Source organism: Astyanax mexicanus, chromosome 6 (genome assembly GCF_023375975.1).
Source record: "Astyanax mexicanus isolate ESR-SI-001 chromosome 6, AstMex3_surface, whole genome shotgun sequence".
Taxonomy (NCBI): Eukaryota; Metazoa; Chordata; class Actinopteri; order Characiformes; family Acestrorhamphidae; genus Astyanax; species Astyanax mexicanus.
This window is the reverse complement of record NC_064413.1, coordinates 25,967,934-25,995,859: the sequence shown is the minus strand read 5'-3', so window position 1 is coordinate 25,995,859 and position 27,926 is coordinate 25,967,934. Positions and strand designations below refer to the sequence as shown.

At 37.7% G+C, this 27,926-nt stretch overlaps 1 protein-coding gene across 4 annotated transcripts; it reads left to right on the top strand.

The window, feature by feature from the left end:
• Nucleotides 1-3,990: 3,990 nt before the first annotated feature.
• On the top strand, nt 3,991-27,926 carry zbtb7b (zinc finger and BTB domain containing 7B). 4 transcript variants are annotated; one of them, XM_007256901.4, is made up of 3 exons: nt 3,991-4,171; nt 25,039-25,970; nt 26,935-27,926. In XM_007256901.4, the coding sequence occupies exons 2-3, from the start codon at nt 25,045-25,047 to the stop codon at nt 27,524-27,526; spliced, it is 1,518 nt and encodes a 505-aa protein (XP_007256963.2). In that variant the 5' UTR covers nt 3,991-4,171; nt 25,039-25,044; the 3' UTR covers nt 27,527-27,926. The 4 variants fall into 4 exon arrangements, with proteins under 4 accessions (XP_007256963.2, XP_022529554.1, XP_022529556.1 ...); XM_022673833.2 differs by lacking the exon at nt 3,991-4,171 and adding an exon at nt 7,835-9,091; XM_022673835.2 differs by lacking the exon at nt 3,991-4,171 and adding an exon at nt 7,842-9,110.

Here is a 27,926-nt window from a genome sequence, read left to right as displayed (position 1 = left end):
GGATTTACTGTGAAAAAATTACCACACTTTTCCCCAGTCATCTATTTTAAGTGACTATAATGTTTCACAGGTGTTTGTAATTACACAGCTGTGTTTAATTTTCTCAGTAGTGCCTGTGTAAGAAAGTGCACAGCAGACAGTTTTTATGTATTTTATTTATAATATAATAGTAATATTACATACCAGGCTTTCGGTTCTCTTCAGAGTCTGTTTTCTCGACATAAATAAGAACTGTGTGTCAGTGAAAGTCTGCTTGTAATTACTTTTAAATAATACTTTTGAGTTTCATTGCTTTATTAAATAAATAAATAGTATACAGAAGCTACAGTTCAAGATGCAAACTACAAGTTAGCCACATAAACAGCATGGCAAGATTGCAGATTGCTAGAAACTATTTTGCTCGTAAAAAGTATCCCTAAAATATTATGGTACAAAAATAATACTAAGATATTTTTTCTCCCAATTTATTTGTCATTTCCCTCAACTTAAAAGTTTGTTTCTGTGTGTAATTTGTTTTTATGTATGAATATTTATTGGTTTATGATTTATTGCAGTTTTCCCTGACAGAGCCTGGCTTTGTATACAGCTTAAAACAATACAAGACAAGTTATGTATAACCTTATGAAAATAAAAAAAAATATTGTTCACAATATTTTTTCTTCAATTTAGTAAATCACTTCCTCAGTTTAATAAATAAATCCTTCATTTTAACAATTCGTTCTCTCAGTATTTCAGTACACTGATATAATATTGTTACTATATTGCATACTATATTGACTATATTGACAGAGTATTAGACAACATGAACTGTTTGGATTGTATTAGAGTTTGGTTAAAATATCTTGACAGACTGGGTTTTGGCTATTTAACATGTTTTATCAATTTAAATAAAAATGTTTATAAATTAAGGAAATGTTCTATTAATTTAAGGGAACAAATTGTTAAAGTGAGGGAACACATCATTAAATTGAGGGGAAAGATCATTAAAAAGAACAATGTAGGAATTGTATTCTTCTTTAATGATACTTTAGGAGCTTATAATATATAAGGTAATCCTGGACAACCTTTTTCAGAATACTGCAGGCTCTATTGAATACTTCAATCAAGTCTCCCAAACTTGTGGTTTACATCTTGCAGTGTAGCTTCTTGCAGTTGCATTTCTGTTTATAAACTTAATATAACAGTCATAAAGAAATCCACATCTGTGGATGGAGGTATATGGGGATTTTTATTTATCGCAGTAAGATAAAAAAAAATTGTCATGATAAACCTACGGTTTTGGTGATGTCTTTAAGTCATTCTCCGACTCAGACAGAGAATGATTTGTTTGGCATTGGCACAGTTTCGTTCCAACAATAGAAAAGTTACAGCCAAAAGTGACACATCTGAATAATCTCTACAATTCTTCAATTTCATTGACAAAAATGGCCTTTTCTTGTGAACAGGAGGCCAAAAAAATTACTAAAACATGAGTAAAAAGATAAAATGGTCACATAAAAATGTCAGAAGCAGACTATAGGGCACAAATTCGGAACATGGGCCTTTTAAAAAACTAAGACAAGATAATGCATGAAAAATCTCTCTTTATACTGGTAGTAATATTTTAGAGTGGGAGGAAGGAAGGAAGATGTACACGTGGCTAATATCTAAAGCTTGTCCATGAGCTGAATGAAGATAATTCACACAAAAAAGCTGACTAATGTTATTGACATTAATTAATATAAATTTCTTATACTTTAAAATACATTTTATTGTTCTACTCTTTTATTCTCACCCCTTTCTTGATATTCAGCTTTGTGTCAATCCCTTCAACTACAAAAATAACTTCTGACATTCATGGAGGTACAGAGAAGAGAGAGACAGAGGCGGTGTGTGTGTGTATGCATGTGTGTATGAGATGCTCTCAGCTCTTACACAGTAGCTGTAGCTGAGATTGGTGTGGTGGGCAAATAGCGGGGGGTGGAAGAGACCACAGGACGCTTTAATCTCTCTCTCACACACACACACACACACACACACACACACACACACACACACACACACACACACACACACACACACTTTGCTTCGCTTCTTTGCTGAACGGCGTGGGAAGCTGAACACACACAGGCACCATTTAGGCTTCAGTGAGGTGATCCCCTCTGGAGCCTCTAAAGGCTAAACCACTTCAAACAGGAAGTGTATGTGTGCCTCTACGCTTTTTCTCCGCTTCTTCCTCTTTGTTTCTCTCACTTTGTGTTCTCTTGTCACTTCGTTGGTTATTTTTTTCTGCTGCTGTGTCTCATCATGTTTTTTTTAATGCATGAATCATTTTACAGTACAGGCGTCCCTACTTACCATCAGGCCTACTCATGACACCTCTGTCACTTCTCAGACTGCTGCAGTAATCAGATTGTGACACTAATACGAAATGTTATAAGGAAAAAGTTCCATTGTTTTTTTTCTCTCGGTGTTTTAGTCATAGACATTTGTGTGTGTGTGTGTCTAGAGTGAGAGAGAAAGAGAGAGAGTGACAAAGAGAGAGTGAGAAATAGAGAGAAAAAAATTAAATGTTTAGTCGACAGCTCTCACTGGATTTAGAAAACAGAGCAGAGTACAATGGGGAAGTCCAAATAGGTCAGTGCAGAACTGAGAAGGATGACTGCAGACTTAAAAAGTTGGACCCGATTCTGAACAACAATTTCCATTGTCTATTATCAAGCAATTTTACATAAGAACACATTTTTGGGAGGTGTAGGCATTGTACCAAAGCCTGGAGGAAGACCCAAACTGTACCCTTCAACAAATAAAAAAAATTGTTTGGATTGTCAGCAACAAGCCCAAACACCAGCCATGAGGTTTTTATATTGTTGTTTATACCAGAGTCCAGCAGAGTATACTGATTTCCTTGATTTAACAGACATGTAATATGTGAGTTGTATCAGGTGTGCCAAAGCAGGAAAAGCACAAACCTGTTCAGGAATCTGACCTCCAGGACCAGATTTGAACACCCCTGAGCTAGATGGTTGAAACTTAGAATCAGCTGGGTGTTCCCCCTGGACATTAAGCTCAAATAGACATCAAAGTGTCCGTGGAACGAATATAGCAGGCTGACATTTTACTTTTGTGATGTTTATTTTCAATGTTCTGACCTCAACCCAATTGAAAATATAGGGACACCAATTCTGCCAAAAAATACTTGATTTCAGAAAAAAAGAAATGTCTATAGAGGCTACATTCATGCGAAACAACACGCCAACACAACACTCCATGAAAACCTTAATTTTTTTAACACTTATTTAAACATATGACCATTAGATCTTCATTGCATTTAAGAGTTGAAGTTAGTTTAACTAAACAAATAAACAAGTATTTTTTTAAAGTAAGGTCCTAATTTGTAAAATGTAACAAAAATGCAATTTTCTTGTGATGTAAAGGTAGAACACACGTGTTCAATACACTTTGTCACTTTGTTTTAATTACATTTTGTCTCAACTTGATAAAAAAGTAATTCAAACTTTTGTCAAGGTGGATATTTTTAAGTGAATGCAAACTTAACAGTTCAGTGAGATTAATAATAACATAATATCAACAGCTTATATTAATATTACATTTAATTTTAATATTAGCATCATATTCGGCTATTTAATGTAATATATATTATATTTTATTATTTATTTTACACACACACGCACACACACACACGGAGGATCCATACCTGTTAGTGAATGGTGGGCTTGTTGTCAGTGCGAACTATCAGCCAATCCTGGCGCAGAGGGCGGGGCTCTGCGGAATACAGGTGGGGAAAAGTGAGCAGTAGTAAGTAGGACAAACCGCTTCCTGACTTTAATAGAGAAGAAGGAGGAAGATTGAGGAGGGGGGGGTGAGAGGGGTGGGGTGGTTGTGGGGGTGTGTGAGTGGGTTGTGTATGTGGGAGGGAGGGTGAAGGATGGCGTGGGTGGGGTTAGGATGGAGCGCGCGCGCGCGCGCGCGTGTGTGTGTGTGTGTGTGTGTGTGTATGCGTGCGCGTGTGGGTGGGAATCGTCCGTGAGCGGAAGCGGAGTCGCGGAAAGGTGACGGAGGGGCGCTCGCGGGGCGGCAGTGTACCGGAAGCGCGAGCGGACAGGTGGGACGCATAGCGACAGGTGAAGAGGAGAGAGAGGCAGAGCGAGACAGACACACCGACAGACAGGTAGGCACGAGAGAGTGGGCGACTGTTGGGGTCTGTGTGAGTAATGTTTGACAGTGTGTGTGTGTCGGTCTGTCTGTGTGTCGTTGGAGTATATTCGAGCAAAACTCGCCGGTTCGGGACAGATACGGAGCACTGCGCGAGCTTTACCCACACTTATCCGCTCCCTCCCCCTCTCTCTCTCTGAGTGTGTAGATGTATATATATGTGTGTGTGTGTTTGTGTGTGTGTGTGTGTGTGTGTGTGTGTGTGTGTGTGTGTGTGTGTGTGTGTGTGTGTGTGTGTGTGTGTGTGTCTTGCTGCTGCTTCTGCTGAAGGTCGCTGCTGCTCTCGCCGTGTCACGCGGTGCGGTTACCTGAGGACAGGTGAGGCAGCTTCGGGAGAGAGATATAGATAGATAGTGAGAGAGAGAGAGAGAGAGAAAGGCACTCATGTACTCAGAGCTACTGATCTACTGCAGCTAGAGAGTGACCGGCTTCCTTCCACACAGGCTTCTCTTTAGCTTTACTGAAGGCTCTCTGCCCCTCTTCATCAAAGTTTTATACACAGTGAGGGTTTAATGGGACTCAGCTTCACCCTGCTGAAGTTGCTGTGTCACCGGCTGTCCGACTCGGGGTCATGCTGAGGGTCCGGTTCCAGGTTGCCAATGGTCTGCAATAAAAGCGCCTCAAAACCTGGCCAGTTTACCCAATATGTCTGGGTTTTGAATTTGGATGATTCAAGTTTGTTTCAGCTAAATAACTTAGGTAGGGCTGGACAATATTGCCAAAATGTTTATCACAATGTATGTTGTAATTTCAGTTGATATGATGGAGTTAATTAAATGTGATTGGGAGAGTTTGAGTTTTTTGATGGAAAAAGAATAACCAAACAAATATACTACTGAAAATATTTTTTTCAGTTTTGTGTTTACACAAAACGCTAATTTTCCTTCTTGCCTAAAAATAAACCATGTTTAGCTAAAGTGTCACATTTTACCTTATGTCACAAATCACCCTTATTTCATCTTATATTTCCCTGTTTTCAAACTAGCAAAATAAAATCCACAGAAAAGCTACAACGAACACCCACAAAAAATATCTGTACCTGCAATATATATATATATGTGTGTGTGTGTGTGTGTGTGTGTGTGTGTGTGTATATATATATATATATATATATATATACATATACATATATATTGAAATATTGTCCATCCATGTAGTAAACAAACATTCTCTCTTGCTGTTTACGCAATTTATATGGAGTTCTGACCATTTTGACACTGAAACTGTTGTTCTGATACTTTGTGTTTAAAATCATTGTGCTTGATGTAATATAGGACTGGTCTATTGTTTTCTTTTCAGTCAAGATAGTATTTATAAATGGAAACTAAGCTGCAAAACTACCCCTTTAAAATAAATACTTTTTGTGATGGCATGGGTCTGCCCTTTCCTTCTAAAGTCATTAAGAGTGTTTCAGTCTGTACCGTAAAAGGCAATCAGAACAGTCTTAAAAAGTCATTTTTTGAGATAATGCCAGGATGGTTCTTTATTATCAAGTCTCCATTAGTGAGGTATTGCTGAAGTTTGGATGATAACAAGCAGATTAGATTATATATTTTAATGACAGTCAATAAGAAATAATTGCATGAAATTTCTATAACTTTCATATGGTAATTTACTGATTTGCACAAGACACATTAATTGCACAACCTTTTTGGTTGTTACAAAGTGTAAGAAATTAAGGAAAATCCCTTGAATAAAAAAAGTAATCATTACCACTCTGACGTCTTGTGAGTTGCGCTGTACTCTGTTATTTAAAAATTATATTTGGATAACAAAATACCGATAAAGCATTAGCACAACATGTCAGTACTTCATCAGGCCAGTAGAAATTATGCAGCATTACCAGTGAACATTGATCACGGCTCAGAATTTAACATGCCGTGCTGTGTGTTTCTGTTTATACTGTATACAGACATGTATGTGTAATGTGTGTGAGTGTGTAGACACAGGCGTGTGGGCTTTCTAAGCCATGTCTGGGCACACAGTGTGTGTTGTAACTTAATGTTGACAGAGATTCTGAGTGCTGTCTCACTCTACATTACTTAATAAAGTGATTCAGTTCAGGTCAGTATGGTTCAGCCTGCTGCTCGCTTGGCCGTTGAGGAGCAGGTTGAGGTGCTACTTCCTTTTCATCTAAATGTGTTGCTGACTCTCCCAGAAGAGCTGAGTGGACCAGCTCAACCAGCTCGACAGGCTCAGGGAGGGATTGCAACCCACGGCCCTCACCTGCGGCTCAGGGTGCTCACCTGTGGCTCTCACCATGAGGCTCAGACCAAGTACTGTGACTAGATTTGGCTGTTATTTCTTGTCATACTTGCTTTCATGCCAGTTATACTGTATGTGTAAATGTTTGCAAACTGCTTCTCTTTCAAAGTTTCAAAAGTTTCTTCTGAAATTAAGGGCGTTAAAATAAATTCCCCCCTCCTCTTTTTTATTTAGCAAGAGCTAAGTTCTAGTCTCCAACATAGTACCACTGCTTCACAGCCCTGTGCTGAACCTGCTTTATCCCTGTACCTGACATGTAACATTAGACATAGTGACCTAATAGTAAAAATCATTAATAGTTTTTTTGTTTTAAGATTATTCAAGTTTTACATCCAAAGTCACAATTATGTATGTACCAAGTTTGCATCATGTGCATCACTTGTGTATCACACAGGGGTCAACTAACCAATGACACTCACAAGTGTCAACTGGAGAAATATGGCCTGACCTCTCGGAGGTCTTTCTGCCTGTGGGACAGACAGCAGAGCTGCTGTTCTCTGATATCCCAAACCTGCTTGCCACCATCCCCCTCCTGACGTCACTGCCATGGTAACGTAATTACCTGTGTAATTTAGTCACCTGGAGCTCACGCTGTTCTCACGGTTCCCTCACGGCCAGAAATCTGTAACTCACTTACAGAGAGGCTGCGTGTTTGGAGCAGTGCCTGTATGCCAGGCGTCATATAATTAATTACACTGTGATTTTTTTAAAGAGGTTCTTTCCACTGCTGTGTGTGTATGGGTGGCTACATTTATTTGATTAAGAGTGTACCATAAGACTGCACAGCAGATCTTACTTTGGCCAGAGTAGGAAGTGCCTTTCTTAACTTGATCATGTGGCACACTGACGGACTGGCCTTAACAGGGAGTTTTTGCAAAGTCTTTATACTTAATGTTTTTGAGGTGTAAGAGAAACTTTCGTGCATAATTGTTGACAGAGGTTGGAGGTGCAGATAGTAGCACATATGTTGCCTGATTCTTGAGATGTTACCTTCTGACATTAAAATACATTAACTGAAGATGGGTACACGCATGTGTTTGGATAAAAATAGCATTTTTACATCAGAACATTATATTAGATGGTTTAGTGGATGTTTTGCATTTTTGCCTCATTGCAACATTTGGATGTTAACTGCAATTGTAGGTGCAGGTCACTAGAGGTGTCAATTGTACTGGGAGTAATGGGGATATGACATAACTACGCTTAGACTGTATGTATATAAGAACAGTCTATGTGACAGAGTAGCACTCATCTCACATTTCGCCTTAAGCTTTTTTTCCTTAAAAATTTGTTTAGTAGTTCTTTTTGTGGTTCCTGCTGAAAAAACAGAAAGACGTTTCATATGTTAACAGCAGTTTCATTTGTGTTTTAGAGCTGTTTCTGGAACTGATGCTAATGGACAAATTACCCAGCAAACACAGTTATTTCTTAAGTGCCCAGAGCATTGTCACAGTGTTGAAATGGTTTAAAATATATGTGATGGAAAAAGACAGCTTCTGAAAAAATTACCAGAGACCACATAGAATGCACAAATTATGAGTTTCTTTAATTTTACCAAATTGAAAACCTCTGCAATATCAAACCAAGCTGAACTGCTTGAAGTTTTGAACAAGGAGTGGCATAAAGTTATCCAAAAACAGTGTGTAAGACTGGTGGAGGAGAACATGCCAAGATGGATGAAAACTGTGATTAAAAACCAGGTTTATTCTACCAAATATAGATTTCTGAAAACTCTTAAACTTTTTAATTATGAACTTGTTTTCGTTGCATTATTTGAGGTCTGAAAGCTCTGCATCGTTTTTTGTTATTTCTGCCATTTCCCATTTTTTGCAAATAAATGCTCTAAATGACAATTTAGAATTAGAAATCATTTGGAATTTGGGAGAAATGTCTAGTTTATAGAATAAAACAGCAATGTTTATTTTACTTAAACATATACCTTTAAATAGCAAAATCAGACAAACGTATTCATAAACTGAAGTGGTCTCTTAATTTTTTTCAGAACTGTATATGTCAAGAAATAGATGATTAAAAGTGATAGTAAGGTCGTGACAATGCATGAGATGTTTTTTGATAAAACGCAAACCGTGCAGGATTAGGATAACGTAGCAACTTTGTAAAAAAAAAAAAAAAAAAAAAAGTAGCATATTGTTATGACTGTGCGTGAGTCTAAATGGATTAGCTGAGCAGTTGTAACTGGGCTTTATCTAAATGAAGGTAGGGTGAGTAGTGGTTGAGGTTTTTATTCTAGCGCCCTGGACGCTATCTATCCGCTGCTGCGGCGGTGACGACCCGCGCGTGCAATCATTTAAAATTCAAATTCAAAATTAAACGGTCAGCTGAACCAACGGTCACCTGAAGCCCCACAGCAGAGCAACTTCGTTAAATTTGCGTATTAAAGTTACGTTAATTCTCACAATTGTAATGAAATTGCTCTTTTATATTCCTTTCAGCAGAGTGTCATTAGGTTTATGCGTTTTGTTAATCAAATAATTCTACCTCATGTTAATTTTTCGTGTCCTTGGAACCTAAATGTAGGATTAACGTTAGTTTGCTTAAAGTTTTGCCAGCCAGGCTAAGGCAGTCCATGCGGAGTTTGATACGTGCAGAGGTAGGATTACATGAAAACGGTAAGTTAGCCTTGTTTTTTACGTTTAAAGCAGAGTGGCGGACTAACTAGTGTTTAATTGATTAATTGTAGCAAGCTGCGTAGCCAACTAACTACTTTGACTATCTAACTAGTGTAGCTAGTTATGGTAACGTTATTTTTAGTTATCAACGGTTTGTTTAGTCCTGAACCCGTTGGTCCACTCTACCTTCAGGTACCTTCAGGAACACGAGTTATTATGGCATGTAATAAATGTACAGTAAAACTGTAACTTAGCAGTTGGAAAGTTTATAAGTTGGTGTTCTCACGGTTACCGCTGGTGAGACGCCAGATGGCAAAAAATGTTGTTGCCTGCACTAAAATATTAACGTTGGATTATGGGTGGTATATGGTCTAGGAAAATTCAAAATAACTGTTATAAGTATTGAGATTCTTTCAGGAGTTGTTTCTGCAGTGAACAATGAGTCATGAGAAATGCATGAGAAATGTATAGCAACTATGCTGTGAGTGTGAGTTTAGAGCCAATTGCGTGAGTCTCCTAACCAATGGCAACCCTAAAGCGTCATACTCTCTTCCTGTCTGCCGTCACAGAAGGCTATTTTTTGTCTGCACAGCTTAATATTTGCAAATATCTTGTCTTTACAACCTATAGATTTCAGGATAATCACAATAACAGGGCCTGTCACACATTAAATACACATACCAGCTTATTAACATTTAAGACTCTTCTTGATAAAACAAAAACAAAACTAAATTACAGTTATATAAAACAAAAACAAAACTAAATTACAGTTATATCCATATATTGTAAGTCAATACTTTTATTATTGTGTCAGGCCTCTTTTTGTGCCTATGCGGTTCTTGACTCATTACACAAAAAAAAAAAAACAGAATTCAAGAATATTAAAAAGTAATTTTATTAGTTTTGTCAGTTGGTGCAACTTAAGTAGTTCCTTGCATTTCTTAGAAGGGGTTTCTTCAAACATATAAGTGTATATCGTACAGTTAAGTTATGTATGTTTTTTGAGTTTTTGTACACAGCAAATCTTTTTATTCCACATTTGAGTCACTTTCATATGTGATATGTATCCAAATTGTGGGCATGTGACATGAAAGGATAAATAGATCTCATGACATTTGCCTGTATGCTTATGCATAGTGTTGTCCTCAGCTAGCACCTGTCCTAAGCCACATTCCGTCAGAATCTGTCTCTTTTCATCCAGCAGTGTATACAAAAAGTATATATGCAAAAGAGTATATGCTTAAATTCTGTTGTTTCATAATTAACAATGAAGTATAAGTATATGTTCCTTCACAATAACCCAAACACCCAAAAGAGACCGTTTTATTTACCAACAGCAATGCAAAACAAAAACAGCAACTCGCATATAAATATTATTTTGGGAATGCATGTTTTAAGGACCATTTTTTTTCACATTACAGACAGATATTAACAGTTACATTTCTGAATGTAAACCTTACCTTTCAAATCGAAATCAATTTAAATTGACTAATAAAGGTAGTGTGCATACAAGGTCCTGTCATATCGTCTTTACATTCATATGAAGGTGCATTAGTCGTGATTTTAAAAACACTAGCTCTTGTTCTCTCATTTCTTACTGATCCACCCTCCCCTTGTTCTTACTGTTCATCACAGAGGATCATTAGTGTTGTTATTTAGAAAAATAATTAAACAACTCTATTCAAATAAATCTCAGCTCTGCCTTTAGTTTTATATTAAGAGATCATTTTTACTTTCATCACTATATTTATAGTAGTATAGTAGTCTCATTTGATATTCTTAATTAAACATGTCAAAAGTGCTTGTATGAATGTAAATCTTTTCCTTTTCCATTTGTTTTAGGGCATGCAGCATGTTTTGTAAATGATAATGTATTCAACACAGTTTTACAACATGTGATGCTACAATATTTATCCATATTATGACCTAGACAGTAGCTTCCAAATTTACATCAAAGTGATATTTACATAATAAGAACATACACTTGCACTATAATTATAAAATTTCTGGTTTAACAAAGTGTGTGTTATGTTGAGAATTATTATGGCCATCCTGTGTGTTTAGCTGTTCACCAGAAATAACCTATGTGCTTTTGCCGTGTTTACTTGATGCGTCTATAAAGCACATTCATATAATTATATCTGTATCAGTTCCACAGCTATTCTTGTTCCCTGGTATTAGTCTCAGCTTTGTTTGTTTTTTTGTTGTTGTTATAATACTGATAATACTGGCCAGGGTTTAAGTACATTACATTAAATTATTTTATTTATGGATGTTTAAATTGGAAGTCAGCAACTTCAGTACATAGGAATATAATTGCATTATGATATTTTGTCTGTCATGCAGCCCTAGTCAGCTTAGCTCGTCAGTTTACACAACATCCTTTACTTCCAGCCAGGTAAGAGCTGGAGGAGAAACAAAAGCACAGACTCATCCAGCCGTAAGTTTATGGGCTTTAGGTAAGAACTCTTGAAGCCTGTGTGTGTGTAGGATGAGTGAATTTTGACATTTCTGATAGTCCTGAGCTGATGTGGGGGTGTTCTTAAGGAGCATCATATTGTAGATTTTTTATAGTATTTAAGTGCTCTTAGTAGCTGTTCATGGGTTTACTGAAAAATCACTTTAAGATTAGACAAATGACATTTTTTTATGCTGAACATTGTACATTTTCAATCATTATGTATATTATTTGAGAGACAGGGTGCACGCGCATGATAGAGCAATCTGACATTTATGTCATGACCATATGATTGTTTGTTTTTTCTCTTCCTCTAAAAAGACCCTGAACCGCACTGTAACACAGTTACCCACACACATGCACACATACCCCCACACACACATTCCTGTAAGTCTTTTAATCAGGGCATAGGGACCCATGTCAAATTCCCCCTGATCACACTTTAGGAGTTTCAGTTTCAGGCTGCGGCAGAGGGGGAAGAGAGAGACTGTGGGGGGGCAGTGGGAAAAATGCAGTGTTCGGCTTTTAAACTGTCTGCACTGTCTGTCCTGCTAGAGGAAGTGGACTGGCATTTCCTTTTTCTGATTCAAGTTTCAGTCATATTGACAACCGAGCAGCAGACAGACGTCAACACATGCGCCAGCACATGCACACATACACCATGCTTGCGGTCATCTGGATCTTTGGATGGTGAGGGATAGTAGGCTTGATCAGCACAAAGATCACAAGATTCCTCTTTTGAATAATGAGGGTCTTACAGAATGTGTGATCAAGCTCAGCAGCTACACCTCTTTGGGTGAGAGTATAGATGTTAAAGCTCAGGTTTCTGACATTTCTTTTATTTTTCCCTACATGGTGGCATTTAAGCTTAGTTTTAAAGTGTTCTACATAACATATACATACAATTCTTTTATCATTTTCACCTTATGCTAAGTGTAAAACAGATAACTCTCAGTTGAAAACAGTTGTAGCAGCTAAACTAAAGCCTGAGTGTGAATGTTTTTTCCTATTAAGATCATGCAGATATTGTTTTGTCAACATGTGAACTGCAGATTATGCCTTATTTTCTCTCATTCGGGCTCTGTTTTGCTCTTTTCTTACATACACTTTCTCTCTCTCCCCCTTGTGTCTCTTTCTGTCTCTCTCTCTTTCATGCTGTTTTTTCTCTTTTTTGGTCTGTGACTTTATCACTCCCTTATCTAAGAGGTCGTCAGAGAACAAGAACAACATAGAGAAAGAGTGGAGAAACAGGAAATTGATGAGGATCAGTTGGTTTTGCAACATCTCACAACCACACACAACTCAAAACTGTGAGGACCCTCCCTTATAGGGTAGTAACACAATCTTGCTCTCTCACACAGAGTGCTCTATGCTTCGAAACGCAGACTTGGTTGAGTTTTTACATACACTTGAGGGTAGACATGAAAGTGCTGACCAGATGCAGTTGAAGGGCTAACACCTTACACACAAACACACACTATTTCTCTCTCTCTCTCTCTCTCTCTCTCTCTCAGCGTGAGCAAAAGTTACTGCTTAGTTTTGAAATATTGGCAGTAATCTTAATGTATTTTTTTTATTAATTAAACTAAAACTTTTTTTAGGGTAAGTTAAACTGATTACTATTTAAATTATTATTATAAGGGGGCTTGTGTGTGTGCATGTGCGCTTGCACTCCATTATAAGCAAAATAATTATAAACCCTAATAAAGTATAGTTCTCTTAATATGTTAATATTTAAATTTTTTAACCTGAAATTGAGTATTACATTTTTCTTAAATGCTAAACGTGATGTGTACTAGAAATGTGTATTTGCATTAATGTAGCACAAGAAAAATATTTGCACATCAGTGGAAAAACAACTTAACATGGAGTGAAAAAGACCCAATCCTAACAATGGTGCACTTTTTTAAACAGACTCTTCATCTGTTTATTGCCTCCTTTTACAATTCTTCAATGGCCGAAACCCCACAGTACCACCAGAGAACATGTATTATTTGGGTGGTGAGTCATTCACAGCACTGCAATGACACTGGCATGGTGGGGATGTGTTAGTGTGTTGTGCTCTTACAATTAGATCAGACACAGTGGTGCTGGTCTGTGATGGTGCGGTGAGGTTCTGACCATTTGCAGGACAGATTGTAAGGAGTATAAGTATGCACAGAAAAAGGTGGACTACAGTCTACAAGTAAATTGATTTTAAGACCTCATTAATGCAATATGTAAAAAAAGAAAAAGGAAGATCATTTTGTTGAATCCTTATGGAATCAGCTTATACTTTCTAGTGGAAGTTTTAACGCTGCTTAAACAATCGACTTTTATTATTAACCACAGAGTTTTATAAATAAACTCAATACCAATTCTATTCTAATGCTGAAGCATTAAAGGTGTGTTGTGTGTGTGTGTGTGTGACTCCTGTCTTTCTGTGTCTGTGTGTGTTTGTCTGATTGTGTGTGTCTGTCTGTTTGTGTGTCTGTCTGTGTCTCGTGTGTGTGTGTCTCGTGTGTGTGTGTGTGTGTGTCTCTCGTGTGTAGCGTGTGTGTGTATCGTGTGTGTGTGTATCGTGTTTGTGTGTGTGTATATCTTGTGTGTGTGTATATCTCGTGTGTGTGTATATCTCGTGTGTGTGTATATCTCGTGTGTGTGTATATCTCGTGTGTGTGTATATCTCGTGTGTGTGTATATCTCGTGTGTGTGTGTATATCTCGTGTGTGTGTATATCTGGTGTGTGTGTGTGTGTGTGTATCTTGTGTGTGTGTGTGTGTATCTTGTGTGTGTGTGTGTGTGTGTGTATGTTTTGTGTATGTTGTGTTTGTGCGTGTGTATCTTGTGTGTGTGCGTGTGTATCTTGTGTGTATCGTGTGTGTATCTCGTGTGTGTGCGTGTGTATCTCGTGTGTGCGTGTGTGTATCTTGTGTGTGCGTGTGTGTATCTCGTGTGTGCGTGTGTGTATCTCGTGTGTGTATCCCGTGTGTGCGTGTGTATCTCGTGTGTGTCAATCTTGTGTGTGTGAATCTCGTGTGTGTGTGTGTGTTTCTTGTGTGTGTGTGTGTATCTCGCATGTGTGTGTGTGTGTGTGTGTGTGTATCGTGAGTGTTTGTATCGCGTGTGTGTGTCTCGTGTTTGTGTTTGTGTGTGTGTATCACATATATAACACGTATCATGTATATCACATCTCGTGTGTGAGTGTATATCTCGTGTGTGTATCTTGTGTGTGTGTGTGTGTGTCTGTCTGACTGTGTGTGACTGTCTGTGTGTATGTTGCGTGTATTTTTGTGACTGTGTATCTCGTCAGTGAGTGAATTACAGGAGGAAGTTTTGCCCAAACTATTCATTTGCATAAAAAAGGCATTGAAGTTTTAATACACACGTGCGTTATTGCATTTAAGTTGACAGCACATATATATATATATATATATATATATATATATATATATATATATATATATATATATATATATATATATATATATATATATCAAAGTATAATTTAACTGGAGCACCACTTAGGATTTAATGTGTAATTTAATCTGAATGCTTGCACATGTAAATTATATGGCCAAACAGCCTCAAAAGGCTTGTGGGGTAGCAGAGACCCTGCAACTCCTCATTCATCTACAACACTGCTGCTTTTCTTTCTTTTTGTGTTGTGTTGTTTTGTTTTGTTTGTTTAAATCTGATTTAGACTCCAGATTGAAATGATTCCCCTGAAATCTTTACCAGAATTAACACTCCATGTGTCTGCCTACATGTGTACCTGTGTGCAATGCAACTTCCTGTCTCTCCCACTCTTACCCCATTTCTATCTGTTCATGCTAACCCCCACCTCTTTCTCTCCCTCTTCTCCCTTCCCAGCCCCCATTTTTCACCCACCCACCTCAGATTTGGAGTTTTTATAGACTTGATTTACCTGTATGTTCTCTCCCCCTTGTTATCTCTTGCAATCTCTTTGCCACTTTGACATACACCCTCTTTTTCCCCTCCCACCTTTGCCCTTTCTTGTGTGTTTTCGAAGAACTCAGCTGTATTTAGTAAAAGAGAGGCAGTGTGTCTTCTATTTTTGGGTTGTGGGATTGTTCCTCAAATCTCAGACCCCTTTTAGCATCTTTCTTTGATTTCTTTTGCTCCCCCTTCGTTATGTAAAAGTGTGAGGTTCTTATTGTCTTTAACCTCTCATCTATTATATGTCAGCTCCAATGTATATATATTACAGTCTTAAATAAAACTGTTGGGAGGTTTCGTTTTCTCCTAACTGACTAATTTAAAAAAAATCTCCAGTTCTTTGTATTTAACCATGATGTTACTAACAGATTTTCTGCACTATTTCTACTGATTCTAATAAAACAGTATGAGAACTGAATTATCACTTGTAAATTAGCAGCTCTAAAATGAACATTTTTAAAATAGTTATAGAATGAGTACATCATTGTGTCATTACAGTTTGTATCATTTTGTATGCTGTGTTTTTTTGTAGTATTTCTGATCATCTGGAAAAGTAAATAATTACCTAAATTCTGTGGGCACAGAGATGAAAAGTTGGAACATATGCAGTCTAAGATTTTCTCTTTCACTGGCGATTGTTATTGTGACCATTTCTAAAATCAGTTTCAGCATTTTGCTTATTTTGCATATAAATCATTTAAATTGAAGAATCCCTTAATGTAAAAAAAAATATCAGTTATACAAAAACATGCAGACTAAATGTGTTGGCCTTGTGGTCCATCCAACACGATACAGTAGCAGAATAATCCTAACCCTAAACGGCAAAAACTCACAAACTCACACTGTTGCAGACCAGCACTTCAGCAAACCTACGGTGGTGCTGAATAATGTAAAGTTCTTGGCAGCAGCTGCACATAACTAAAGCTATGTCCTACTTTCGCTCACACAGTGCAGTCTGTGTTGCAGTCCAAGGTGTAAATATCTAACCTTTATTTCTGTTACATTTCTTGAGCAGATTATTCAACTTACTGTGAAGTCTCAAAATTCAGCAGTTAGATATGCAATTAGTTATTTAATAATTGTTGTTTAATACATTAATATGACTGCATGAACTATTTAAACCCTAGTCACAAGAGGAACAAATTTTGTTAGAAATGAAACGGAGAATTTGACAAAATAATTTGTTAATCATGATCTGTAGAAAACAAATTTAGCACCTCTTTACGACTTTCAGAAAAATGTTTTTGAGTCTTCATATTTTAATTGTAGGAATTGTGTAGCAGTTACTGCTGCTGTGAATTTTTGTTCTTCAATACAGTTACATTTTTTTCATCTGTGTGAGTTCTAACCAACTTTATCTTTTCTAAGGATGCAAATAGCCACAGTACTGATATTGGTTTGGAAGTGTGTTGAAACACCCTAGAATTTCCAATAACTGAAATTCAAATGCTCCCCTGTGTGTGCGTGTAAGTAAATACACTGTTGAGTGTTTATAGTCACACACATTTGTAAATGTGTCTCTCCAGTAGTTTTGAGTTTTGGTGTGTGTGCGCACGCTTGTGTCTTTGTATTGTACTGTACGTGTATGAGAATCCTTCCTTGTGCAGCTTCTAAGCCCCACTTAAAAAAACCTGGTTCCCACCACATACACACACGCACACTCTCACACATACACTCTCACACATACATGCACACACACATTACACAAGTCCCAAATCCACTATTGCTGAGGAGGAAAAGGCAGAAGACTAGTAGTATGAAAGTCAGAGGACAGAATGAACAGCGCGCAATCTGACCAGGGAAGCATGACTCTTAATTTCCATTTTAAGGCTTACCGCTGTACATTTGGGGAAACTGAAACATTGTGTGTGTGTGTGTTGGGTACAGTGTTTTTGTAGTAGTGCTGTATTGCTGGTTTGTAAAAAGAGCTTTAAGTAGATGGTAAGTGTTTCAGTTTTTCTCAGTGTGTTTTGGGTGTTTTTTTCTCTGTTTTAGGCAGAACTGGTCAGTCTGGTATGAATACATGTGATGTGTAAGAGGTGTAATTTCTGTGTGGTCACATGTCTGATGACCTCCTTATAACGGCTTTGGAACAGCTCGGCTACTTGAGCCGTGTGTGTGTTTGTGTGTGCATGTGTGTGCGTGTGTGTGTGTGTGTAAGGTGCACCGGATGCTGACAGCACACTAAAGAATCGCACACACAAACTATTGTTTGTTTTTTGTTTTTTTGTGTATAAGCCTTCCAAATTGTTTATTATTATTGATCATGGAAATATTTTTTTTTTATTCTAAATATTTAATATGTAATTTTGTGTACTGTATGGTCATGAATAAGCAATTACATAACTTTAGTCCTTCTTAAATGTTTCTTGTTAATCCATATCTTTTAATTGTAGCTGAACTTACTCATGAATATATTATAAAAGTTGTGTTAAGAACATAAAAGGAAGGAGAACATGCCATAATAAAAGAAGTGTGGGGGGATAACTATAGAATGTAGTTTTTTAAAGAACAGACCAACTAAAGAACTAAAGATCCTAAAGGTCATTGCATTATATTTTCATTAAAACATCAGGTTTTTAAAGTGAGGTAGAAAAAAATGGAAAATCACACAATTGTCAACCTTCTTATGTTATGAAATTTCAAATGAAATTCCCTAGACTCTCTTGCATCCATCAATCTGCCCTTTAGATATGATTTCACAATGATACATGTGCACTGCCTCAGCCAGTGTAAGCCAGGTGCCTAATTTGCTCTTTTAGATTGTAATTGGTTTTTGATATTTTTTTAAGGGACACTATGCCCCTCCTTTTTGAGGCTTTTAGATTAGAGGCTTCATATCATCTGCCTAATAAGCTTAATTGTGGAGAGAAGTTTTTAGTTTTCAGTCATAAATCTGCAAGTATGAGGGATGAGGAAACCATATTTTCAGCCGGGGGGAGGAGAGGTGATCTGTTACGAGAGGAGTAGGAGGAAAGGATCCGTTCTGAGGCAAACAGAAACATGTTCTTTTCTGAATTATTCTGCTCTTTCCTGTGAATCCAACCTATCACTTTAAATTTAACATCCGGAAGTTTTTCAACATAAATGTTTGTTCTGGTTAACAGCCATTTAAGTTTTACCCACAGAGAATGAACATTTGAATCACAGATTCATTTTTTAACATTTCTCTGTTTTACTGCTTTTCACTCTGAAGCAGCATTTAGAAAAAGCAGCCGATCTATACATCAGCTGCTTAACATCTTCATTAATAAACTTTAAACTGTTAGGAATAATTAGACAATGGAATTGTAATATAAATAAGATTTAAATACTACAGTTTACATACAGACTTATTCATGTTAATAAGCCTTTCTTGTTAAAAATATAATTGGCAATATGTAGGAGGTACACATTGAGACCCTGTCCTTTTATATATATTGCATTATGTGTCAATAACATATTTATTGTAACATGCCAATTAGTATATATTAATCTATATTATTTTTTGCTCTTTTTGCTTATAACCTTTCCTGCAGTTCACTACCCAAGACTTTATTAGAATATTTGGACCTTTAGACATTTCACATATTTAAAAAAAAATGGTTGCTTCCCATCTAAATTTACCTGTAAATTGAAAAATTCCTGGCCGTGGGACTAATAAAGAAATATCTTAGCTCTTATCTTAGTCTTTATTATTGTTTGAGAGAAGAGTAAGTGAGTGAGTTGAGTCTGAAAAAGTTTAACATAACAGGCCATAAAATGAGCAGGAAGATGGTGACTAAGAGAAATTGAGAAAAGACAAAGAGTCAAAAAGGTTTAGACACAGAGAGATGGTGTGAGGGTGTGAGTGGGTGCTTCTTGTCAGCGTTGAGCCATTTTCTCTTTACTGTACTTGCTACTGAGTACAAATTGGTTAATTATAGGAGACTAGTGCAGTATCCTTAGTGTAGGTGTGTTCTCAGTTTCTCAATAAGAAGATTTCACTCATTTGCATGTGTGTCTCAGAGGCAATTATATTAAAATTTCAGTTAAAGAACATCATGATTCTAATACATAGAAGGGAGTGAAGCACAAACTTACACAAGAGTAATAATTATTAAAAAAAATGTTTTATGTTTTTGTAAGTGCTTGCTTCATTTATTTTAGTACTAAGGCATCTGAGTTTTGATCATGTTTATAAAAATGTATTTTTAATAATCTTAAGACTTCTGATCTGTATGTCTTTGTGTGACCCAAAATTCACTCCCATATTATGTTCAGTACTGCCTTGATAGTTACAGGAACAACTGATGCATGCTTCTGGTCACCTCCTTATACTCTTATTACAGTGTTCTCTGCTAATTGTCACAGAAAGTGGACAAATATATACCCTAAAGAAGTATTGTAAACTATAAAAACAGTTTATACATTTTCCATTAGTTAGTTATGTTCAGTATTTTACATCGGTTACAGATTGTTGTGTTTATAATACTCCCCATTATTGTTTTAATCTCCCTCTTGGTGGCCATAATTTTGAAGCATGTAAGTAACTTACTGTGAGAGTTTGCCAGACTGAGATACATCTTTCAAAAAAACAATAAAAGATATATGAATATAAATGTAGACCTTTTTGCAATTTAGAAGTTCTTCAGAAACATCTACCTTCTATGTTTGTCTGGATCAAACAGAATTATATTTTAAACACAAATTGCTTAACTGCTAAGCTGTTTTTAAGAAGGAGGTGCTGAGAATAAAAAGCTAATTGCATTTGTTTGTGCATTACTATCCTCATCTCCAAAAAGATAATTTTTATACTGATGGATTCACTGTGAGGATCCATAATTCTATTTCACTATTTCTATTACTTGAAAAAATAGTAAATAGTTATTTAAATTATTTAATTAATAAACAAAAAGAAAAGCAAAATCAAGAAGGTGATTATAATGTTATGGCTGACCACTGTATATGTAGAGGTGGTTTTAATGTTTTGGTTGATCTGTGTTTTAATCTGCACATGAATAAATTATTATACAAATTATGTAATAGAAATATATGCATTCATAATTAATGCTTCTTACTGCTTTAAATACACACAGAAATTGGTTCCCAGAGTGACCACAAGGACATAATTTGTTTGAAACAGCCATTCATTAAAACAATGTTTAGAAAAAAAATACAGTAAAAATAAAGTGCACTATATAAGTAAAATGAGAAGCAAATTAGAAACCAAAGAGCAGAGATTTAGATGTTTGAGTGGCGGAAAATAGCTGAGGTAGGTGTTGGCGGAGCTTCTGGCCCAGGAGACCCACTAACCGAAGCAGCTCCTTGGCCAGAAGCACCACAGTAGTAAGAATATTAAGATATATCTGACCAGGACACACTGATAGCACTGATGCGCATTAGGCTGAAACACTAACATGCTCTGGACTAAGCCAGGCAACACTTATTTTGTGCTGGTCATATTTGTTGCTCATCTTTCGTCTCTGTTATGTGTCCGGTTCTGTTTTTTTGTGACCAGTTATCATTATGTTGTTTTCAGTTATAGCAAACATCTAGGAAATCGATTGATATTTTACCCCCACCCCTAACTAGCCCTTAAATTAACAAAGATTACACAAGTCAACTATTGATTGGTTTAAATGCACAAACTACGTTTTTCAATATTCTGTACTTAATGTCAGTAAATGTAACTAAAACTTACACGTGATAAGGCACTTAATCCAGTTATTTAAATTAAATTAGGCAATGCAATAATCGAAAGCTAATGCACAACTGAAAGCGAAGTTTGCATTTTTACATTAGTACTTAAAAATTTTATTTATTAATTATTTTTCTAATTCAACTAAACATAACTTGAACTTAAATTAGACAAGAGACCTCTTATTAAGAGTTTGTTTAGGTGATATTTATGTTTCTAGGTTTTATTATATCTACTGTTGCAAAAGTGTCAGAGGAATGTTAAATTTGGTAGTACTAAAATTGTTAATAGATAATGCATTTATGTAGGTTGGGGAATAGACAATAGGCTTTGTCACTGTGCATTCCTGTGCTAGTTCTTTTTTAGGTTGTTTAAAGGTTTTTCTGCATTTGTTGGTGCAGGGATTGAGGAATTTAAATGGTAAATAATTGTTTTTGTATGGTAATGGTATTCTGTTACATGTGATGTCAAACACATCTTAATTAAAATAAATAGATAAAATGGATAGAAATAAATGAGGGTGTGGATTAGAGGTGCAATAATTTATTTACAGTACGCTATGAGGTTATGCTGTGTTGATGTGGACAGTGGGTCCAGCTAGAAGCCCTGCTTTGATTTCTTGTTAATGAACTTAAATCATGAGTCATCCAGTTCTGAGGCTAGTTTAATGGAGTTCAGCACAATTTGTTGATTTCTCTGCTCCAACACACCGCCTAAACCTTGCAGTTAACTGATGAGTGAACTACACTGGACACCAGCCCTCCAGGACGAGGGTTGATAATTCTTGGTTTAGGATGCATGGTCAGCAAGAGTTATGAAGATTTGTTCTGCAGCAGACTTGTCTTCTTCAGCTCTGAGTAGATGCTGATTTTTTTTGTTTCACTTGTGGTGCAAAAATCCAAACTGCATTAAATTACCTTTTTTGTAGGTTTCTTCAGAGGTTTCTTTAATAGATGGCAGATTTCAAAACTGGGCTGCATTTTACATTGTCATGAAAGGCGTTTCCTGCTTCATGTATCAAATGCACGTCATTGTGGAGGTCGAGGGATTTTGTTTTTCGGAAACTTTGTGATCGCTTCGAAACGAGCCGATGGGCTTGGAACGAGGGAGTCGTAGGCGAGGGGGAGGGGTATCTCTCACTCCATCTTCGCTATTCTTCGTCAAACATCTCTTTTCAGAAGACAGGAAGAACAAAGAGAAAGACAAAAAAGAGAAAGAGCAAGTTGGCGATCCCCATCGGAGGGTGAGCAACCCCGAAAACGTTCAAAGTAACGGGAACAGAAGAACAAGAAAAGCAGGTTAACCCCCAAAAAATAGAGAAAACTGTTCGTGGGGAGGAAAAGAGAGGACGCCGAAGACGGATGCCATGGCACACGTTTCAGCAAGGCTCCCGTCCCCAGCGCCACGATTGTCTATGACCGGCAGGATGGTAGAGTATGATTTTGTGTGTGTGTGTGTATGTGTGTATGTGTGTATGTGTGTATGTGTGTGTGTGTGTGTGTGTGTGTGTGTGTGTGTGTGTGTGTGTGTGTGAAATCGAGAGAGTGATCTGTAGATCAACCATGTGGACTGGCCAGTATGGTTTCGCTACTTGTAGAACTTAAATTGATTCATCAGTTTGCACAAAAAGGAAACTGCTTTGAAAAATCACTTGATGTGTTCTTAATGTTTCTGAAAATAATGAAATTCAGAAATAAGGTTCAGATGAAATGTCACAATATGGCCCTGTTCTCTGTCCTGCAATCACATTTTGGTTAAGCCGCTTTGTGAAAAGTGCTATATAAAAAAAATGAGCAAACAAGTGCGCGTGTTAACTTTGTGCTTAGGGGTGAAATGTGCTTTCAGATTGTGTCTCTGTTCTAGACCCTGTGCAGATTATAGGAACTTTGTGTCCGTACCTGGGACATAGAACAAAGCTCTTCTGCCCTGAGTGTCTGTTTTTCTTGTGTAACACTGGCAGAAGCGCCAAGATGCCACACCTGTTCCTAAGAAAACTCATTCGTAGAGAGTGTGCAAGGGTGTGTGTGTTTTGGAGCAGGTTATTCAGGTGTTGTTGAGTGGCTCCGTGCTGCAGTATTATGGGCTGGAGAGAGGCTGCGGGTTGCTAAGGGGAAGTGGAGTGGTGGTTGGTTGTTGGTGGAAAGTTCCGGGCTCAGGTGTGTGTGCACTTCTGCAGAACTGGAGGGGGTGGGGGGGTCGGATGAGGAGATGCTCCATCAGATCAAAACAAGCGGCAGCATAACAGTTCATGCAAATTAGCACTGTATATGCCATCTTTGCACTTTAAACCTTTCACCTTCTAAGATCTAGAAGACTTTAATTCATCACTCCTTAGTAACTACGGTTTTGCCCCCCCCCCATATCTCACTGGAACTGGATGTTGATGGCAAAGGGAGTTTGGAGCAGGATGTATTTAGTTTAGATCTTTGATTTCGGTAAATTCATTATTTTATTCATTATCATTATTAGTCTATTAGTTTCATAATTAGTTTAAGCTTATTATTCACCATCATTTTTTAAGAAATGTTTAGTAATTACTAAGAACTAGGCCTGTCATGATAATTATGTTCTCGACCTATCGTACAATGTATAACCATAATATTTTTTCTGGTCTATAAAATAAAAAGTTATCATGACAGGCCTACTATAAAATGAGCAAGGTCTATCATTGTGAGTGGTATATGCAGACCATTCATTTTCTTGGAAGGCTTGAACCCTATTTATGTATGTGTAATATTTATTCCTCTTTGTGATTCTGACGAGTTTGTGCATGTAGAGAAATGAATTGCAGCAAGCCTCAGCCAGACATGCTCCTTATACAGTCATTGAAGAATTAACATTGTTTGATTCTATCCGAATTGTTATCCACACAGCATTTCCCCCTGTGTGTGGCGTGTTTGGGTGATCTGACTGATTAGAGCATAACTGTGGAGTGGAAAATTTAATGTTAAGTTTTTCTCCGATGCTGCAGTTTCTCTGCTCTTGTCAAGCATTGTCCCACCTACACACACATCCTTCTCCATCACAATCAAATTTATGTGCGTCTTTGTTTCTGACACACATGTTCTGCTTAGTTCCGAATCATATATAATGAAGTAATTCTGAACTCAGCTATTTTTTATTTACTTCCAGTCACTTATCTTAGCCTGCTAGCCTCTCCATGCCTCCTATCCAATACTTTTACCCTTCAAACACAGATCTATGCAGGTCTACAGCGGTCAAAATTTCACACCTCCTTTTTGTATGTTTCCTTTCAGCAAGTGTCAGAGTTATGACATAATTTTCATGCATGTCTGTCAGTGAAACCACAATTGACATTAATCGCCAACGCTGCATAATTTTTATTAACATCTGTCTGTAATTTACACTTTAATTTCTATACATAAGTCCTAAAGTTAAACTATTATGTATTTTGATACTGTGAAGCATATTTAATTTAACATTATTATTTTTATATATATTTATTTGTTTACTGTTTGCTTCATTTTGTAATATACACACTGTACATATATTTAGTATATTAACGGTCAGATCATTATTAATTTATCTTTGGGTACCAGAATCACAGACTTTTTTTCTTATTAGATAGAAAGATCGTAACTATTTTAATAAACATGTCCTATTATGTACAGTATTAGACTTTTTCATTATATTAGTAAAAATAATGTAAACAAAACTTTATTTGATTCGTATTTTGTCAGCATTCATGCTAATTAGAGCCTTTACAAGTCAAATTCATGTAAAGCTGTTTTAATAAGTCGTAGTGACTAGCTCTAACTATAAAACAAACCCTTCAATATCTGAAATGAAGCTTTAAAGGCAGTTTTTAAGACCGCTATTTTCATCAAGAAATTGTTTTCTGTTCCCTGCAGGTGGCGATGTCTCCAGGAGAGGACGGCCTAATTGGGATCCCCTTCCCGGAGCATAGCAGCGAGCTCCTGTCCCGCCTCAATGCACAGCGGCGCTCCGGTCTGCTTTGTGACCTCACGTTGACGTCACGTGGTGCCCGATATCCCACACACCGATCAGTCATGGCTGCTGTTAGCCTTTACTTCCGCCGGCTCTTTGGGGCAGAGGAGGGTGCGGACGGCACAGAGGGAAGCGTAGGCACAGGATGCAGTGTGTGCCAGCTAGACTGTGTATCACCAGATGCTTTGGACGCCCTCCTGGAGTTTGCCTATACAGCCACACTTACCATCCGTAGCTCAGGTATGCGGGAGGTAATGGAGGGAGCCCAGCTGCTTGGGATCCAGTGTGTGGCTGATGCCTGCCGCCACATCCTGGGTGAGGCGGGTGAGGCAGGTAAGGAGGCTCCACGTCCTGTGGATGAGGATGGCTATCGAGCGCAGTCACGCAGAAAACAGGACCGTCGCAATGTAGCTAAGGCCTGGAGAAACACGCAAACTCCCGAGCCAATCAGACACCCCTTGTCTGAATATGAATTACCCACCAGCCCAAAGCAGCAGGAACATCCACAAAATGGAGCAACCAGAGGCGGTCAGCAGGGGCTTGTGTTAAATGGAGGAGGAGACCGCCAGCAGCCGCAAGAAGACGTGCCCTCAGAGGAAGAGGAGGAGGAGTCAAGGGGTGAACGGCCAGTTAGTTCTCTTCCTTTTGATCTTACTGTGCAAGCTGAAGCAGGGCGGTCAGTAGGTGGTGGCAGAAAGAGGAAATCTCAGACACCGCAGCAGTGTCCCGTGTGCCAGAAGATCATCCATGGTGCGGGAAAGCTTCCACGCCATATGAGAACGCACACAGGAGAGAAGCCCTTCCAGTGCATGGCCTGTGGAGTCCGGTTCACAAGGTATGTATAAGTAGGAAGTGTAAGGAGATCTGACTAGTTTAACACGTCAGTCTTAGAGTAAGTGCATAGGAAGACCCCTCCTCCTTTCCATTACTTAGCACAACACCTAAGCCGTTACGTGAATCAGATGTACTGGCAGCTAAATGGAAGCTAACTGTTTCAATTGTAGTTTTAATTGCTGCGTTAATTGCGAATGGTTTCAAAATATGTTGTGGCTCTGTTTAAGTGACTGTGAACAAGCACATTCTAGCCTTTACTTTCCAGCACTGATAGAGCCAGTAAATAATTATGGGAGAAAAAAAGTTGCTGCTGTTGTTAATTTGTGATTAAATATATGTAATAGCAGATGTTTAGCCTAGTTGTTAATTTGATAGGTCTATACATGGTCTGCAACAAATGCACTTGATTGGCCTCATGTAACAATACTTTAAGATTACCAATGTTAAACCTTGGTTATGTTAAATTGATCAGGAGCAAAAAATTAATTTAATGTAAAGAAAAACTAGTGCTTAGTTAGATATTTGTGATTTTAAATGTATCTGATACACCTGAACTACTTGTCTAATTCAGTGGTTTCCAGACATCTTTTACAACTGATAGTTTAGTAAATATTTTCACTATTTACATCCCTGGCAGCAGATTTAAATCAATAAAAAAAACACAAAAATGGAGGTTAAATCATTTTAAATACAGGTGTATCCAGATAAATATATTTTAATTTTATTGATTATTTGCAAATTTGTATTTTGACAAACCACTGTGCACATTAGAGCAGACAAACTTTTGCACACTCATGTGATGTTCAGATTGTGAACCACTGATTCACTTAACAAAGCTGTTCTAAAATTAAATGGGAGAGTTATGAAGTCAGGAAAAATGTACAGGACTAAATTACAGACTATATATTGAAGACCACTGACAAAGTGACAAAATTTTACAAGATTGCTCCTCTCATTTCTGGCAGGAATGATAAGCTTAAGATCCACATGAGGAAGCACACTGGTGAACGCCCATATCCCTGCCCTAGCTGCCCTGCCCGCTTCCTGCACTCGTACGATCTTAAGAACCACCTGTCTTTGCACAGCGGTGACCGCCCCTATGAGTGCCCACTGTGCCACAAGGCCTTTGCCCGCGAGGACCATCTCCAGCGCCACCGCAAGGGACACAGCTGCCTGGAGTTCCGCACACGCAGGCCACGGAAAGTGCCTGAGGAGCACTCATCCCCTCCAGACCAGCTGCAGCATGGTACACTCCGACTGCCTCCAACATCAGTCTGCTCCTCTGCTGGCCAGCTCTTGTTCCAGCAGGACAACCCAGGAGCAGCTCCATGTAGACCAGCCCTGCTGGACTCAGGTGGGGTTAGCTATCCCAGCATTCTGTGGAGGGCCATGGAGGGCCACCACAGGGCTGCTAGTATGGAAGAGCGGGAGAGCAGTGCCTCTCTCACAAACATAATGTGGGAAGAGGAGGATGAGGAGGAGGAGGATGAGGAAGATGGAGAAGAGGAAGAGTCTTGCACGCAGATCAAATATGGTGACAGACGAATCAGGGAATGAGAGAGGAAGCACCTGGTCTTTCTGTCATTTTATTCATGACCAGTTTTCCTCATCATGCAGAGGAGAGCAGGAGCACTTAAAGCTCAAACCTGAAACCAAACTTTAAAATGAAAAAGAAAAAAAAAAACTAAATAGGAGAAACGGGTTTTCTGACTATTCCACTGTCGTTTTAAAGACCTCTATTTTGCTTCAGTTTCTTTTTGTTTTGGTTTTATTATTTTATGTTGCCAGTTTGTGTTCAGATTTAATTATATTGCTTTATCAATTGAAAAAAAATGTAATATAAATTTATTTTGTTAATAATATATTGCAAGCAGGGGTGGATGTTGTTGCTGATGCTATGCAAAAATGACAGTGAGTTTGGCGTAAGAGGACGGTACAATAAAAAAAAATGAGTGTA